Source organism: Euwallacea similis, chromosome 37, assembly GCF_039881205.1.
Source record: "Euwallacea similis isolate ESF13 chromosome 37, ESF131.1, whole genome shotgun sequence".
In the NCBI taxonomy this organism is placed as follows: Eukaryota; Metazoa; Arthropoda; class Insecta; order Coleoptera; family Curculionidae; genus Euwallacea; species Euwallacea similis.
In genome coordinates, this window is record NC_089645.1 from 457,494 (window position 1) to 477,491 (window position 19,998).

The 19,998-nt window shown below is 37.5% G+C and overlaps 1 protein-coding gene across 3 annotated transcripts in view; it reads left to right on the top strand.

The window, feature by feature from the left end:
- Positions 1-499: 499 nt before the first annotated feature.
- Positions 500-19,998, top strand: part of stw (straw) — a 42,529-nt gene continuing 23,030 nt past the window's right edge. The window contains exon 1 of one of the 3 annotated variants that reach the window (XM_066404914.1): positions 500-752. In XM_066404914.1, the coding sequence (XP_066261011.1) occupies positions 629-752 (124 nt within the window). In that variant the 5' untranslated portion in view covers positions 500-628. The remainder of the gene's footprint in view (positions 753-19,998) is intronic. The other 2 variants (XM_066404915.1, XM_066404913.1) reach the window with 2 other exon arrangements.

Sequence of the window (19,998 nt, forward strand, 5' to 3'; positions counted from 1 at the left end):
CACATTAAATGAAATATAATATTACATATGTCTTCTAATTGCCTAACACGTACTATATGGCTTAAAATTAATTCCATATCACATTATGGTAGACTGACCGAGTGGGCATTGAGAAAAGAAAGGCAAATGAGGCCTTTCAAAGTTGCCCATAACAAATAATCTAGCGGGGAAAAATCTGGTGAACCAGCCGGCCAACCTATGTCTCCATTGCTCGAAATGACTCTACTGGGAAATCAGTTCAGGTTAGTCCAACGAAGGTTAGCTCAAAGAAATCGGTTCATTCTGGTGACAAATTATCCCAATTCAAGTCATCCGAAAGCGAAAGGGTAATTCACAAAGTTCAAATACTAAATGAGCCAAATCAAGGCACCCCTTCATCGACTTCTTCGGCTCCGACCTTGACGGTTGGTACTCTGGTACTCTAGCACGGTTCATCGGCGCTTAACCAGATGGCGTACTTTCGCAGAAATAGCAGTCAAATAGTGGTGGAAAGGCAGGCAAAGGTTTTATAAGTCCGGGCAACATTCTCCGGTCGCGGTAGTTGACGCGCGTAAAAATTGGGCCAGCAGTGCTAAAGACTGTTTGTTTTGGGTACGTAGACTGAGGAAGTTGCGATTATTCCGCGGAAATGTGGTCGTTCCGCAATACCGTCTTTTCGGCGACCATCGCAATTTTAACCGTGAGTATAGTGTCAGTTAACGCAGTTAGAGTTGGAGGAGGATCTAACAGGAGACCACAAGGGAACAAGAAAGGTGAGTAGGGTGATGCCGATTTATACCCTGCAGGATTAAGTGAATCTGAATAACGCGATAGTGATTGTAGTGCTCGATCGTAGTGCTCATGTGAATCTAGCCTGCTTTTTCTTAATTTTTGGGTCTATCACTCGCATCTTTTTAAATAACAGTCTCTGGCTTCAATCTCTACTTCTAATCCAATGGGCTTCTTTTTTCCAGTTCATTAATTTAATAGGCCAACACAGTTAAAATTCCGATAATTTCTATTTCAGTTATTCTCCTTGTTTACCTTTTTTATGCAATATATATAATTACCGGTAATTCAGGCGGGCTTTAAAACGTTGTGGTGGACGATTTTAGTCTCGGATTTACCGTAACGGATTAAGTAAATAATTTTATCGGAAAAACACAAGAAATGGTTTATGGTTGGTGGGCAATTTGGCAATCAAAAATACACGCAAATGTAAATCCGAAAACAGCAACTTTTTAATGTGGAGGTTGCCGCGGCCTGTTCTGCCGGATAGGGCAGCGCTCCTAATAAACCATCTGGAAAATGAACATTTTAATTATTCTAAAGAAAAGAAATAAATCATGAGGGATTGATGAAAAGTTAAACGACCGCTGGGTATTTTGAGCTGAGCAACGAAACAACCCATTTAGGAGAAAAAATCGTTGTATAACTAGTAACCCGCTTTCGGAAACCAGTCCTGTGGTCTCTTGACAGATTTACCACGTTTCGTAGATACAATCGATTAGATTCAGTACTTTATATGATCAGCGGTCTTCAATCGAAAGTGAATCTGGGCTCTTTACTGCGGTATACTTTTCTCGGTAGGAACCAACTCACATTTATAACCGATTGAGTCATTTCGGTTATATTCCTTAACGATATGCGACATTTTCAAATTACTGTTTGCTGTGAACATTGCACATTTCAAAGCCCGCTAAATCTGATAGAAACTTGTTCTTAATAACCCTTATTTGCTAATTCATTCATTTGAGGAACTTCCGAGAAGCGGCTGCTTTCTAGGCATTCTATTAAAACGAACATAATGAGGTTCATTATTGAATACGCGATTGGTAGACATTGGCTTCATTGTATTAAATCAGCAATCTTCCTCCTTCCAGTTAAAGCAAAACTGTGACCAGTCTGGTCACTTGCAGCTCGATGTTACCAATCTTCATGTATGGATCTAATAGGTGTTTTTTGTTGCGTTTTTCTTGGTCATTGAAAATTGTTTCCGCGCCTGTATTATTGACGTTTTTCTCCTGAGGTTCTTCTTTTTGCGCTGTCACATCCCATACTTTGTGTATGGCCCTCCTTAGGTGTTTGGTCCCTCGGTCTTCTTATTTTGATCTTCTATGGATTTTCCTGCCCTACTTGCCCCATAGGGCTGGTTTTTGGTGTTGTAGTAAGTCGTTCTTTCGGCAAGCCCCGTCCAGGTACTTCCCCGGTTTTACTTATTGCGCATCTATCATTCGCCTTATCATGCAGAGTGCTACAAGTTTGGGGAAACAAGTAATCTTCCAAGTCCTCAGAGATCAGAGAGGATAATAAGAACATTTATTTTTTGCATAGCCTTAACGCTGAAATGTTTATTATTAATGGTGGTCAATCCTGCAATACCATATATGAAAGCCGTTCCTTCAATTTCATATTCTACTAAATAGATAGTTACTTAAATTAGCAGCACAAAACATTCACATCTGTTCCTCATTTGCCGCATAATTTAGCACTTAAATAATAATAAATAATCTATAATAACACCCCAGGAAAATTCCCATGTGCAGGTTTCGTTAAGCATCACCTATTATACACCGTGAGATAAATAATAGCAGTAAATTGAAAATAACATAATATTTTCCCCATTATAGACGAAAATGCAGCACTTGCAGCGAATTACTGAAGGTTGCAGCAAACATCCATCTTAATGATCATAGGCGGATTGGTGCAATAACGAATATTGCTAAAGAAGTGATAATTACCGTGTGTCATTCAATAATGCAGTCGGGCTTGGTCGCTTTGACCCATTGTGTTCGTGAGTGCAACAGGGTCGGTTTTGGAATTAAAGAACTGGCATTGTAATGTGTCTTTTCACTCGAATAAATTTTTAAACCAGCTCGGTGCAACCAATGGATTGGACCAATAATGACCTCACTCTAATTTACAACAGTGAAAGTGAGAAAGGTTGCCATCTCCTTGACATTGCGGCAAAGCTCACTGAAAACGAAAAGTAACATTAATGTGATACACGTAACTTCTGACAATCTACTTTAGAGTTTAATCGCAAGTACTTGCAAAACGAATGGGGGTGTCAACATGTCCCAAAACTTTTCAATTTCCTCCTGCGATCCAATCAAAGTAAGGTTGTTCGGATTAACCTTTCCACGTGAAAAAGATCGGAAGCTTTCACAAGATAAATGAAACTGGTTCAATGTTAACTCTCGACGAATCGGAAGGTGGCGATGACCGAGAAGTGCCGTCGACACGTGGTTAAGAGAAATTAAAAAGAGATGCGCCATTTAATAAAATCGAAGAGCTCTCGCATACAATAGCAAGCAGAAAACCATCAATTTATGTCAAATTTGGTATTTTAACTAAAGTAATTGCCTTGCAAAACGGTCTGGATTCGTCATTTTAACGGTAAACGGTGACAAAGTCGGTCCGCGGTGCGGAAACTCTAATTACCACGCGAACTGGAAACATGGGCAGAAACAATTCGACGGCCTTGAAGGACATGTAATGTAGGTACTACCAGCTATGATTTCACTTTTCACATGTCACACTCTGAATGTGATAATAAAATTATGTTGAACGAGAGCGGTGCCATTATAAACGCGAACCAAATCAGCAAGACACAGTACCGTTCAGATGGGGCGGAATACATTTACCTTTATTCCATTGGTAGACAATGTAGCAATTGTGTTAACAGCTAGAAGATTAGAATGTGTCGTAAATATCTGCAGCTTGGCAGTGAACCATTTTGACGTTTTGGCGAAGGTACCAGTGAAAATCATTAGTCTCCATGAAACATCAACCGGCGAGTGTGCGGCCAACTTCTTTGACTACCAGGGAGAATCCAATGACAACCCTAAAAAATTACATTAATCTTAAAACGAACATGTAATTTTTCAATGTAGTCCCCATTACGTTCTATACACCTCCTCTATCATTTTGGAAGTGCTTGAATTCCCGAAGGACATAAATCTTTTGGTAGTGTGCACAGCCGCTCATGCACCGCCTGAATCACTTCGTCATTAATTTGAAATTTCTTCCCACCTTTAAAATTCCAGCGATTTCTTTAAGAATAATTCGACAGTTTTCTTTCACCAACAAATCGACTCAGCCGTGACAACACGATTTGCTTGACCAGGTCAGAAAGAATCAGCTACAGAAGTCAAACTGTTTTTGAATTTGTTGCTACATTCATACACTTGCTGGAGCGACAGATACGAATTTCCGAACTGTGACTTCATTCTATGGTGAATATCAATGGGTTTCACCACTTCACTTCGCAAAAAACGAATAAACTGTTCCTTCCTAGTGCAATGCTCTAATGGAGTTGCCATTTTGGAACTGTTATTGCTTGTAAACTGTCACTGTTTGTGAACAACTTCATTTGTTCCTACGTCACGATTCTTGCTAGGCCTTCTACGTTTCAAAAATAATATTTTTACCGATTTATTACGTGTAATTCCGCGCATGCTCATTTTTGGGGCGCTTTTACAGTTTTCATTTGACTCTGCCTCGTAAATCCTTCGTCTGGAATGCGGATAAATTTAAAGGGTCAATAAAATGTGGTTTACTTAATATACTTCATAGATGGAAGAAACTTCACTGAACCTGAACCGCAAAAAAGGTTGCCGAGAATTCAACTTTAACCCTCAACTCCATTTTCTCATATCCTCACTCACTATCCCATTTTATTACTACAAAACTACTTCTGGAAAAATGAACTTTTCTCGATGTTTTTAGGGATCTGTGAAGGCAAGGACATAGAGATAGCTAAAAAGTATAGAGCCAGATCTTGGCAACACTAAGACCTATGTAAATTTAAACGAGCGCTACAGGGGGCTCGCAGGCTGTTGGGGAGAGCCGCCTTAGTGTTGCACTATCAGTACATAAAGAAAAATGAGAACCTCAAAAAAGACAGAACAGTTCTATGTTTTTTTTCATAATATAGAGATTCTAGTGAATCAGGCTAAACGTGGACATGGCGGCGACCCAGGCCCTTAAAAACTTTTAATATACTGTTATTGGGCACCTAAAGAATCCATCTTAAGTCCACCAAGAAATACAAGAATCAAAAGCTCTTAGCAATGCTATTTATGCAGAGTTAATATCTAGGTGACTTGCTATTTGTGCGTATTCTTTGAGAAATAATTTCTTTTTGATTAGATAGAAGGGTTGTTATGAGTTTTAAGCAGAATATGCAAAACTATTCTAGAGAAAATTGCAATAATTTCGACCATATCAAAAATTTGACAAAAATCAAGGATAACTCTTCAGCAAAACGTCTAATAAAAAAATTGTCCAAATAAAAGATATTAATTTTTTTAAAGTCTACAAGGATTCGTAAAAGAAATACCGAGTTGCCATTTGGAAAAAAAGTTGCCTTGAAGTGACCTTAAAATGACGTTTTGGCTAAAATTCACTATCCTCATAACATGTCCCCTCTACGGGACAACTGAAACTTTTTCATACAACCTACCGTTTTTGAGTAATCTCCAATCACAGCTTTAAATGGGACACCCTGTATAAGAATCGACAGAAACGCCTCAATCAAGGCTCATCAGCTGCAAGTAAGAGTTAAACTGCAAGTTTCGATATGAAGAAAGTAAATCTTAGTGAAGTATTAGTCATCAATCCAGCCTGATATATTAGCATAATTAAATGGATATTTGAGTTAATTCAAATTCAATCCTCCGCAAGAATGTATGTAAATTATGGATAAAGAAATCTCAAGTCCCCGCTGCCAGGATGTTGATGAAGGTCAGTTCGGTGTCCGGTCTAAATTTATGTGCAGTTTATCAAGAACGTTCCCATGCGTTAGAATCTGTTACTGCTTCATATGTGCCATAAAGCTTTTCTTTGAATCAACGCTGGTAGAACCTTACTTGAATTCATTAGTACGGCTGAGCAAGCACTCAAGAAATTTTCTTGCCTTTATTTATTTAATAGAAGAAAATACCAGCTACGTTATCAACGTCTCGTTTCGTTGAGCAACAGCTACTTTTTCCCCTATTATCCTCAGCATTAATGCTTCTTATAAAATTATCTACCTTTCCTAACGACTTAAATAACTTTAAAAAAAAACGAGTTTTTCTCTAAAGTTGCCGCAACAATCGGATCATAAGCTGAGCCATTATTCTATCCCTTATCATTTCGCAACTGCATGACACTTTCGGTCTGGATCCTTTCATATTACCTTTATGAAACACTTTTCCAATAATATTCTTATAATTCGATTATCGGAAACAATCGCTTTAATAGTCATGTAACCACTCGAGCAGACAATAATAAATTGTCAAATAGTTCATAAGTATTTGTATCCACTTTCCACGGTCTACTTCCCCGCTAAAAGATCATTTAAAACTAATCAATCAGATCGGCATTGGTCAACATAGGAGAAGATCGTAATCAGCTTTGGAATTAAAAGGCTCACGAGGACCACCCACAACTCTTAATATTTATTTGCTTTATTCTTATGCCTGAAATCGAATTTTATGGAGAGTTTTGTTAATGACATCTGTACACCTTTCGAATGTTCATGTCGTTTAAATTTGTACAGGCTCTTAACAATTCGAGTGGTTTTACCATTCAGTTCCATTAAACATGCATGTTGAACATGCATTCGACTCAACCATCTTCAGTTCTTTTCCGTGAAAGTAAAAGCTGTTATTTTTTGCCATGTGACCCCTGACAGGCCTCACCTTAGATGTGAAGGAAACCTGTCCCATCAAACTCGACCCATCAAATTCCTCGGACTCTTCGAGAAGGGGAAGAAGTGGAGTTGAAAAACCAGCATTAAGCGTCCTTGTGGTGTTATATAAAAGGAAAACAGTACGCATTCAAGAATGACAATAAAAAGAATAATCGATTAAACACTTAAGTATTTGAGCAGGTTGAGACACCAGTACCTGTCACATAGGAAATTACGAAATTCTAGGCCAATTTCACGTTCTTGATTGAGTATTAGGTGCATTCTTGTGGGAAATTGCTTCAAAACCGATGTCTTATTATACATCAGAAATTTATGAACGCATTAATCGCAAATACATATACTGTATACTTCATGTTCATTAAATCTACTAACATAAACTTGTGCATGCTTAAGGAAGCATTAATTGATTTAAGCTCATATTAGAGACTGTTAGAAGCTATTAGTCAGGTTCTTTGCATTGATATGACATAACGAATTACACAACGGGTATTAGAACGTATTTACCGCCTTCCATACATGAAATACGCTTACTTATGTAAATAATTGACCATTTATTTATCAGGTGATTTATGTCGATCCACTTGTTGCTTTAATTGGGGCAGTACCGGCCCATTGTTGGACTTATTAATCATTTTCACGAAAAATCTCTGGATGGTGGTAAGTTCAGGCTGACAACAGAGGCCTGAGGGTATGTGTCGTTATGTGGGTCTCCACGTGGCGAAATGAAGGAGGATTGTTAGATATACGTCCTCTCTGCCTTGAGGCAGATTGTTCATTCTTTTCCATATTTTTTTACTTTGAAAAACATCTTTTTTGTTAAAAAAAAATAAAAGAAAGTAAAGAAAACAGCCCTTAGGTAAGTAATCTCTGGCAAAATGAATGGAAATGTATCATCATTTCAAATCGGTCATACGAGAGTCGCGATTCAGTGAACAAATTTGTCTACAATCATCTAATAATGAATCAATATTCAGGGCTAATTGAAGTTAAATAGGGGTAATCAGAGTCCACAGGAAATAATGGGCAGCCTATAGAGGCTCACGTTTATATAAGTAAGGGTATAAAGTTGCCGCTTTATTCCCGCTTGCCATTTAAGTTAAACATTATAGCTCACATCACGGGCAGCGGTGGTCAGGCAGCCTCGCATTTAACAGATTTTGATGTCCAGTAATTTACGTTTTGCGGAACAAAATATAGCGTTTTACTCGGTTTATAATGCCATTATGCCTTGGAGAGGCTTGAGTTCCTCGCCTGCGGCTTGGATCTAAACGCATACCCTGGCGAATAATGATTATCATGAAAAGGGAGTATAATAATATACAGGGTGGTCCAATTGCTATGGGCCACTATTGCTATCGTCTAAACCGAAAACGTTACAAGTTCGGTTAAATTAGACAAAAGTTGTCAAATTTGATGACAAGTTAAGCTTTTGAGGCACTGTTGCCAAAATTTTTTCGGCTTCGGAAGTATTGGGAAAATACGAAATTTTGTCAAAAACTGTTTTCTTATACTTTTAGGTTTACCTTTTGGAAAGTATAAATTTTATTTTGCTTCAATCTTAAAACTCTAATGTAGAACAATATCAATTAGGTACCTCTGCTCAAATAAAAAATGTAATTAATGATCCAGGTCATTGTTGAATAGAATCCAGGTCTGTATTTAAAAAATTGAAGTTAGTGTCGATATCTCAGAAACCAAAAGCGCTATTTTTCAAAGCTTAACATTAGTGTATAGAGCTTTAAAAAAGAAATAAAATCTTATAAGAACAACTTTTTTTAAAAACCCTTAGTTTTCGGTTTATTTACAAAAAACCTTTTGGACCAAATTTCGTTTTTTTCCAATAATTTCGAAACCGAACAAATTTTGACAACAGTGCCTCGAGATCTTATCTTGTCATCAAATTTGACAACTTTTGTCTAATTTTACCGAACTTATAACGTTTACTGTTTAGAAGATAGCAATAGTAGCCCATAGAAACTGGACCACTTTTTATATTATATTATTAATTGTCTCCATCAAACTAATTTCTAATAGATAATTTTAATAGATTTATTTTTAAAATCGATTGATTATCAAAGTACTTTCACCTCAGAACTATAATTATCATACTCATTTCCGCTTACTGTAACCGTTTCGGCACGTCATTCTGTCAAAAATGCGAAAAAGAAATTTTGCAAGAATCGTTCGGAATTTTTAGCGATTACTCAAAAGCTCTTTTTGCTATTTTCTGTGTAAGCGCTAAAAATTTTAAACTTAAAATAAAAATTTCATTTGAATTTTTTCGAGTCACGTGCAGCTTACTTAGCGCCATAAATTTAAACCTGAACAATTGATTTTTATATGCACATGAAAAATGCTGAAGAATTCTCTCGTGATGGTGCGTCTTCTAAATCTTCAACAATCTCTTCGGGTTTTCGGCGCGTTATACTTTTAATCGGGCGAGAGACAGAGACCCAGTGCTGGATACCCCGTGGCATTTGTAATCAAATAGTACCATCAAAGTTAATTGTTGTGAAAGCACTGTGCCAAGATACTGAACAAGTTAACGTGTTCTGATATCCTTAACTGAATTGATCATTCTACACAACAAAACCGAATTAATTTAAAACCAGTTTTCCTTTCGTTTGCATACTTTCTTTCCTTCATTGTGCGTGAATGATTGATAGTGTATCACGGTCTTTTTTCACCTTCTTCTCTTTTTGTTAATTCCTAAGTGCCGTAAAAATGTTACATTTCAGTTAATTGAAACCTAATAAATTTCACATATCCATTAGACACTCATTTCCTTGAAGCTGCCAATAAACTCCACCTCTCGGAATAAACAATTTCTTCGTTCACTAAACCAAATATTAAATTGCCTTTTCCACTCGTTATCGTAATTGATAATTTCCTATCGCCTCATTGCCTAACCGCAAATTGATCAGGAACATCTCTTGAACTTCCTTGTCGGCCATACCTTTTCTAGTTTTTTCATAGATTTGTATCTGATTTATGTAAGTTAAAGACAGTCTTTATATGGGCAAAGCCATACTATCTGGTCGAATCTATGTTAAGTACCATGGGATGGTAAAGAAGTGTGCACCAATTTAATGCGGAGAATATTACGATCAAGCCGATCGAAGATTATTTGATGATCTCAGAGGCGTGCAATGCTATTTGAGCTCTTAACACTTTCGTCAGATTTCATCAGTTTTAGTTTATCAGAACCGAAAGCTTCTATGGAAATTGCCATGAGCGCTTTTATCTTGCCAATAGGGAATGCTCACGCCCCTGTCGCATTTTTGCCATTCAACTTTGGTAGTCAGAATTCTCGACTAGATATTATATAAAGCTCAGTTTTATATAATAATTGGCCTTAGGTATATAAATATAGTAATATATTTTATTGGAATTAACCCAGATACTTTCATAATATGTAAAAGTCGATAGGCTGCATTTAATTAACGACCTTATAGAGATACACAGTTCATGTCAATTAGGTCTAATGGGTAGCAGAATTGATACTTAGTTATAAATTATGCCATTGAAATTTGAGATTTAATACGATTTCAATTCTAGGTATTTAATTGACTGATAGCATGTCTTTGGCCTAATTTATTATAGTAGCATCAGGAGTGATGAGAAAGAACTAACTTGCACTTGCTACGCGCCTTACGAACTGTTCTTGAAACCTTGCCAGTCAAAATCGGACAGCTTTCGAACAGAACATCCAGCAATTTTAATTTAGAATAGAAATCTGATTAAGAAGCAATTTTTTCCTTGCTTTTACGAGGTTTGCGGCGTTTGCTTTCATCTTTAGTTTCTTCATTTCTATCGATTTTCGCAAAATCTCTTGCTTGCGAATTGTTTTGTTGAGTTGTTTTGTTGTTGCGAATTTGTTCCCTGACTTAGCAGGACAGGTGAAGATAATTTAATTTCTTCCCATTATTCCATCATATCTTCACCTTTTGGACCTGGGTATTTGTCTTATTCATATACCTTCTGGCGCGAACAATTAATTCCATGGAAGATCATTCCCTGATACCTGGGTCCTGCCTGCTGGTAATACCAATGAACAAAACGGAACCTTAAACATATTTTTGCATATCTGAATATATGATTAGTGTAATTAATATTACTGGAAGGTTGTTGTTTTCACACGCGTTTATTATAGTATTAGCTTTTCCTTTCAATTTCAGAAAAACATTATAATAATTAACGGACCGATTTCTCTTTTCCAAGGCTTCTCTACTTGGGGTGTCATTTCGGCTCGGCTAAGGCTGGGCTGAGGTTCGTTGACGAAACAGCCTTTGAATTCTTCTAAATTCACTTAAAAATTTTCATCTGAAATAATCGGGTACGTCACGTGTAACGCATGGTACTCTGGGGGATAATTTATAAATGAGTAACGGCATTGATGTGTGGAAAGGGAAGGAAATTGTTTCGGTACCCACATTCCGTAATCTGACAGTAAAATACTATGCTAATATCGCTATTAAAGCTCTATAAATAAATCCAACTTATTCGATTGTTGTTAATAAAACAGAACGGTTCAATAATTTATCTTCGGATCAAAAACGGATACGTTGCACCCATTGTTTCCTAATGAGTAAAAAATCTGATTGAATAATAATTTTATTATGCAAAAGGTATATTAATAGTACTGCAGGAAATTGAATGGAATCTGAGCTAAAGCAGGAATTTCGACACGGCAATAACTATTAATACATTTCGTACCCTGCCTAAAGCTTTGGGGCCCACGTTCCTGCGTCTTATTGAACAATAGAAATAATGCCCTCCGTGACTCAAACTGCAGGACACTAGGTGCGGGAGAAATGAGGAATTGAGACCACTGTACGCTTAGAACGTTGACCACCCGCACCGTGATAATTCCCATCTGAAACTAACCTGAACTAGCCTTACTAGAAACTACTGTTGGGTCCATGAAAGGATCTGGCTTGAACAGAGATTGTTCAGGTTGAACAGAGAAGAACCAAACATATGTTCCGGCTCGAAGACCAAATGTTGATTCTTCCTGGCAGTTAAGTTTAACTGGATTGTTCACTCTCGGACCACTCTGAGTTTTAGAGCCTCAGAGACACTGTTCATGAAATAATAACTCTCACTTTTTAAATTGAGATTTATTGTAGTTCACTGCGTAGTACTAACAAACAAGTGGTTATTATTAAGAAATCGACTAAATTGTCAATTGAGTTAGAGAATGAGATCAAGACCTTTCGTGTGGTGTGTCTAGCCTAATTGACAAGAAATCAACTTGGGAAAAGGACAAGGAGACGTAATTAAAATTTTTCTTAGGTTCATCAACACAAAGGGCATACTTGTAGGCTGGACTAAACGAAAATAAAATAAATCGACCATCACTGTAAGCATTCCTAGATGACCGCCAAACTAAACTTGAACATACATACATGTTGACAAATCAGCCTGGCAGTGTTTGATAATAGGTCTATTTATGAATCCTAACAACTGCAATCCCACGGTGTTCGGACTACAAAGGGTTGTCCGCAGGGAGGGGTCCTGCCGCCTCCTACCGTGGTCAGTACTGGTCGATCACCCACTTGCCGTCACTAGACTGTGGGAGGTGAGTACAGAAAATAAATCGCGGTGCGAGGGCAGTTTCACATCCGCATAACACACTTATCTAACACACTTCAGGACGTCTCGGTCGAACCTACATAAATCAGCGCAAATCTTATTTTACCTTTTTTTTAACATTTAAAGAACGCCACAGATATCAAACAACAGGACAATAATAGGTGGTACCGGGAAATGTGATACTACACACTCTAATGGCCCTACCCATGTATTGCAAATCATAGTTCAGACGCCAGAAATGACATACATGAGTTTACAGGTCATGATCATCACGAATTGTATCCCACGTGACCTTTTATGTCAGTAAACTATTTTTTAATTTGATTATCTCACACTAATGTAGTTGAGCGGGACAAACAAAGGCTCCGTTGTTGAAAATCTGATTAATATATGTATCGAAGCATGGGTGCGTGAGTACCTGCATGATCGATAAACTACTTAATACCTGAGGAAAAGATATAACTATATATCTGAATTCTGACAATGGTACCATTGTTCGATCTACCAGATTTCTTTGTTGCTACAGTTACATAACAATCAGTTGGTGTGTGTTTCTCCGTTAACTGAAACTACAACTAAACCACAAAAGTTCTGCAGGGAATTGACTTTCGATTACTTCCAAAATTGTTCACATGAAATTAGCACTGAATTAATTCTATTTTACGCTTTCTGCGCAAGTAACGGTAGATTTCTGGGTATCGGAAGGTATACTTATGTGATTACAACTGATCATTGCATAAAAATGATCGGCAGTAATTCCACTCGATCTCACATGAGAGGCTGTTTATTTCCTATTGCGATTAAAGAAATGCTTCCTGGGTGCTTGATGAAGAAGTTTACACGACAATGTACGGGAATCTTGAATCCTCCTCCTAAGTTCCCGGTTGAGATGATGATTTCTGAAGTTCCTTTTTACGCACCCGAAGTCGTGCTCAAGCATAGGCAGTCAAGTAAAACATATGCATTTTCTTTGACTTTACGCTTCTTTCATAATACGAGGGCCGTTTGATAAGTCGGTGACTTATTGAATTTCTCGCGTAATAACTTTAAATGCAACACTCCTCCCGTCAACTGTCATCTTTTAGTACACTACTGTCAAATTTTGAGCAAGCTACGTCATTTAGTTTATGTCTAACGGCCATTGAAAGCAGATGACCTCGTGAATTTCGAGGAAAATGGAAAAAAGTAAATTTCGCGGGCTGATCAAGCATTATTTTTTAATTAAAAAAACCATCACCGAAACCAAGGAAAGGCTTGATAAATACTATGGGGATTCTGCACCATCAATTTCAATGGTTAAGAAGTGGTTTACTAAATTTCGTTGTGGTCGTACCAGCACAAGTGACGCAGAACGTTCGGGTCGTCCCAAAAGAGGTCCTCACGCCAGAAATTGTCAATAAAATCTATGGAACGATATTGGGTGATCGGAGAATGAAAGTGCGTGAGGTGACTGAGGGTATAGGTATCTCAACTGAGCGGGTACATCACATTTTACATGAATATTTGGATATGAAAAAACTATCGGCGCGATTGCTCACACTCGACCATAAGCGCTCCCGTGTGACCATTTCAAAAGAGCGTTTAGCGATGTTCAGCCGCAATTCGAAAGAGTTATTGCAGCGTTTCGTAACCGTTAACGAAACGTGGATCCATCACAACACACCAGAGACCAAGGAACAATCGAAACAGTGCGTTTTTCCAGGTGAACGTGCACCAAAGAAAACCAAGATGGATCTGTCGGCCAACAAGATGATTATCACAGTTTTTTGGGATGCACGCAGTGTCATTCACATATCTTGGTGGTATCTTGAAAAAAGTAAGACGATCACTGGTGAATATTATTCAGCGCTTTTGGACAAATTTGATATTAAATTGAAGCAAAAAACGACCGCATTTGGCGGAAAAAAGTGCTGTTCCATCAAGGCAATGCACGGATGCACACCTGTATAGTCGCCATGGCATAAATCCATAAATTAGGCTACGAACTGCTACCCCACCCAGCATATTGTCCAGATTTAGCCCCCTGCGACTATTTTCTGTTCTTAAATCTAAAGAAATGGCTGGACGGTAAGAGCTTGGGTCGAATGAAGAGGTCATCATTGAAACAAACGCCTATTTTGAAGACCTTGATAAAACCTATTATTTAGGAGAGATAAAAAATTGGAAAGACGCTGGACTGAATGTATTGAGCTAAAAAGAGACTATGTTGAGAAATAAAACGTTTTTTGGCCAAAAAATGTCTTTCATTCAAAAAGTCACTGACTTATCAAACGGCCCTCGTACTTCCTTGCTAACGATGCATCGTTCCATTTAGTTCTGAAATAATTATCAAAAGCATGCTGAAATTTGTAGCTGAACTGTAGGCCTCTAATCGACAACTGGTTGACTTAAATTACCACGAAAACGAATGGAGATATCGAAGTGATACACGTCCTTTTTAATCATTTTATATAATATTGTCTCTAAAATTTTCCTCTGTTGAGTAAGGAGCACCGTTGTCTTGCTTTCTCCCTCTTTCTTCATCTCATATTTCTGTCTCACTTAACAGACTAACCAACCCATTATTAAAACCGTCAATGGACTACAAAGCCGAATACGTTTAGACCCTGGAACAGGTTCGTTTTGATCACTAAGCTTGTAGATTTAGGACCATAACACCACAAGTACAACAAAGGAAACCAATACTGAACTATACATATTTTGTTACTAACGGAACTGTACGAATAAAAGTACTGGTGAACAAGGTACTGACACGTTCGAACTAAATATGGGTGCTAAGACCTCGGATCTTAAAACAATTAATTTAAAGTGTAATTTATGAAACATTGAAGCATTCGTTTTTATACCTGTCAGATTTCATTTTCAGATGCCATTAATTACAATCACGTTCCTTGTAATTAGTGGTATTACACGCGTAGGTAAGTCTCGAACGATTCTGTATTGAAGAATGTTGCTTGAATGATGAAGACGCTTTCCAATAAATCTAATTTGTATGCATGTCATTTCATCTAACTGCTGGAAAAGTTATATATTACTTTGGTAATTGCTGCCATTTGTTAATTAATAAATCATCCCATGTGAAATAGTTAAAACTGGAAGTTTACGTTTTATTAATCATAGAAAGAGATTGTCGATCTACCAAAAGCATTAAGTACTAATATTTTGGGCCTGGAAATCGAACTCCATATTCATTCAAGACATATCAGTTTCATTCAAAATTGTTCTTATTTTTTTGGACAATACTTAAGTTCACTTAAGTCCTTAAGCTTACTTAAGTCCAAGTTCGCCCATATACTCATCAAACGAATATTTTTTTATCAGCAAGAATACCTTTAAACGACTTGCGGCCTGGTGTTATGGCGGCACGACAGTGTGGGATTCACCGAAGAGCCCACCCACTAAAAACCTCGGAATGAAAGAATCTTCTCCGACTTCGGAACTGTCCCTGAGGGGCATATGGTCCGGGTCGGATAAAACTTCCAGTACCTATTATCTACTCCACTCGCCTTCTGTTAGTTGACTTCGCGCTCTCTTCATCTGTTGTGTCTTTAGAACCTCTGGTGTCTCATTTCGGTTCTGTTGCGCTTCTTTTCGCCCTTCAAGTAATCGAGAAGGTCTTCGTGATGGCTTCGCGCCTCTCCATGGTCCATCCGGGTCCTTTCTAGGTGCGGAGGAACGGCACTCTTCCTCCTTCCAAGCATTTTGCAAATGCCCTTCTGGGCCCGTATCGCGTTGTTATTAATTCTAATTTATACAAAATCGTTTGGTTTTTCCCTGCGGCAATGCAAATTGTTCCTGCACGATTGTGTTTTTTCCGGAGATGCTGCTGTTTGCATCGTGCCATCCATGCGTGTGTAGCCGTCCTTGGCTATGTGGTCATTTCGTCCTGACCTTCTGTGGCCTTTCCTGTCGCATTTGCCCCGAGGGCGGGTTTCTGATGACGCAATAAGTCGTACCAGGCACTCCTCCCATCCTTCTGCCTTCCGCGTCTGTCTCCGAGGTTGGTTACCCTGACTCGCGGGAGGAGGCAGCTAGGGACCACCGCGTGGAGGTGAGGACAGGGTTTTGACCCCCATCAAACGAGGCTGGTTACATCTGACTTTATTTCTTGTGATTATAGGATTTATGACGCAAGCGGCAAGGTTGATGGAAGCTAATTACTGCAGTTCCACAGTCTTTTATTCCACTACAGGTGGTACTTTTCTAGGTCCCATAATTGCCTTGCAACCATAAATCATCACCTACTTGTACCCAGCTTTGGTATTACCTACTACTTTTTGTTGTCGCATTTGATATACATTGACATTTTGATAATGGTACTGCTGATTGATGTAATGCCGCCCATATCAATTTTCCTGTCACTACAGACACACGTCGGTGCTTAACAATGACAATTATTATGTTTAGAATGTTTTCATTTTCTTTATGCTCTATATTGTCTTTTAATTACACTCACATTTTTCGCTTTTTGTTCCAGGTTAGTACCGTCGTGAACCCACTTCACAAGCTCGGCAGGAAGGTTAACTACTGGTAAAAGCTTGTTACATTTATATGCTTTGCATAACACTCTTGAAAACATGCAAACTACCTTGCATTTTAATCAAATATCGCCAGCACCACTTTTGCAATAATTGTAACAAAGTTTCGATCTTAAGGCGTAGGAACTATCTGCAAAATCGCTCTTGTTACTCAATCTTATCCTATTTGCTTTAAGTCAATTTCCTTATCTTTTTGCCTAATCCGCGGAAATATTTTAACAATTTTAATGTTATTTTGACTCAATGATTCGGAAAAGAACGGACATTACCTAAGACGGTTATTTTAATCCGAGCACCTTGACCTGCATTTAATTTTGCCCATTTGAAAATCGTTACATTTCGGACCCATTTTGGTTTTATCAAACAATCGTTCTTAAGCAAGTAAAATGACTGTTACGATATTGTTAACACGAGCCGAAATTTTTTCAAGCGATTTCATGATAGATCGGTTCATTTGAGCGATCTTGGCTTGAAGTGCAAAAAAAATTTCTTAATATTTTAATCGTTTCTCCTTTATTACTATAGAAATCAATTAGTTACTATCATTGTGTGTTTTGTGCTTTGAACAATGATCGTGATCAGGTAAAATAGCCAGCAAAAAATGGTGTACGTTTTATGCTTCGCTTGAAGGTATATGTCAATGTTTAAACAATGTTCCGATCTGTTTAAGTTACTTTCTTTCAATATTGTTAAATGTATGGAATATCGAGCAGGAGCGATCTGTACGGGCATGCAATGGCAGAAACGTAACAAACGGGTTGTAAAATATCGAAGTCAGTCGACGATGAAGGCATTATTACATTTATCTAAACAAAACATAAATAATAATAGTATTATTTATGTTTTGTGTCAAGCGGCGTTTGCAATTAATCCTGCCTTTTGCATTTTAAGACTTTCACCGTTTGAATGCAAATTTTTTGTAGGAAATCAATTCTTATCATAAGCAGGACGTTCAACTGATAATAATGAAATTTAACGTACTATTGCTAAGGAACAATTTCCACTCTGATGTACGAATGCGTAAGTACTACTTTCCCCTTTTGAATAGTTATTCAAGATAAGTTTTCTGCGCACCAAACACCGGAAACCCGATTTTTCCAAAACGGAGATCCTGAGTATAAATTGTGCTACTTGAATAAATATTTCATTAATACGTAGTCCTATACAGGGTGTTGGAGAATACTGTTGCATCCAAAAATATGAAAAAAATACTATAAACATAGGTGCGGAACTGGGCCGCAAACAACACCCTGTATTTCTAGATCGAAAATTGTTCACATTTTTTTTACAGCACCTATAAAACATTTAGTTTAATTTGAGGTGACTATAGCTACATGATATTTTCGGGAAAACCAATTGGAGCCCAAAAAGAACTGGGACCCTGTAGATTCTTATCCCCAATTTGAGCTAACCATCTTGAAAACCGTAAGAACTGTAAAGGAAAGATTGAATGTCTTTTTGAATTAAACTTGTCCTACATGTCCCTGAACAATGTTTTTCAACGTCCTGTATATCCAGAGTATAGCATATCATCATGGGGATATTTCAGGGGGCGATAGTGCTCTACAAAATAATTAAAAAGTGCTAATAGACCTAAGATCAAAAACACCCCAATTTCGATATACAGGGTGACAAAGTTTCACATTTTTCCTCATATGTTGCGTTTTTCTCACGTATATTTTGAGCTAAATTTTCGAAATTTTATACACCTATTTTCTTCAAGTTCCTCCACAAAAAAATATCAAGATCGTTGGTATATACAGGGGGCTATGTTTTTTTGGATCATGCACTATTTTATGCTTTATATCTTTTTTCTTAGATTTTTTTATTTTATGGAGTACTATCGGTTATGAAATGTGAAAGATCTTCATGATGATATGTTTCGCCCTTTATAGCTTATTTTCCGTACAGCGTATAAAATCTGAAAACTTTCTTTACAAAGTGCAATCAATTGGTGATGATAGTGATGGCCATTAAACCAGATTTTTTGCACCCGCGCAAAAGCTCAAAAACAAACAGGTCGTAAAAAGTTGCTTTGTCTCTTCGTTTCATTTTGGAATAATCAAAACTCTCTCTTCCTGATAAACTGAAAAAAAAAATTCAGACATTAAACCGATCAGGATGTTTTAATTAAGACAATTAACTCCCATTCCAACATCCTTAAAGAACCACCGGCTGCGGAATAAATCACCAATGGGAAAAAACGACATTATCGAAGACTTTCACAATTTTATACGCGAAATTGATTGAGAATATGCTTAATAAGATAGGTATCAGTATTTTTCCCGAGTCATAATCGTAAACGATCATTAGTCAATTACCCACAAGAAAGTATTGTTAACACTATAGTAACTGAGAGCACCTTTGCTTATTTTAAGAGTCTGGTACCTCACCGTGAAGCCTCAAGACCCTTAAATCTGGCAAATTACAATAATGAACATCGTCTCTTGAGGTAATCAGGGTAATTCAGGAAATACTAGACAATGAATTTCCATGATTTTTAGGTCAATCCGCACTCGAACATGTGCTAAATCAATCGACAGCTGTTCAATGCACTTGTGATTCTTCGAAAACCATTAAATAGAAAATTTTCACCAGCTGATGACAGATCTGAGGGGACATATGCCTTGTTTCAAGTACAAAATGAAATCTGACGACAACATTGGTTTGTTAATTAATTAGCCATCACAGTTTCTACTCGAAATTTCATCTATTAAAATCAGTCTAGTGAAGCTGAAAGTAACAAGTTTTTATCTGGTTTCACCTAAATTTTCGCCAGACAAGAACGTTTTGTACATACACAAGGAGGTGTTAAGCATTCGTTCCAGTTCTGCAACTCACACCGTAACATGAAAGCGATTTTTTTTCTCATTAGTTTTATTGCATTTTTTCTTTGTATTGTTGCGGTACTATTAAAATTACCAAGGACAAAGTGAATGGCGTTACGATGTCTAGTTTTTCTTCATAGGCGTGACTAAAAAATCGTTTACGTTATGGAGTATAATGTAGGCCCGATTAATACCGCCTTTGAAACGTATAGTTGATGCGTGATTTGGTTATAATAAACCGCAATTTGCTCTCAGATTAGCCACCTTTTAGTCTTGCGAGTAATTTGAAACTTGGCCCTGAAAGCCTGCATTTCTACTTCACCGATCCGGCCAGGATTCCTAAAGATTGCTCTACCTT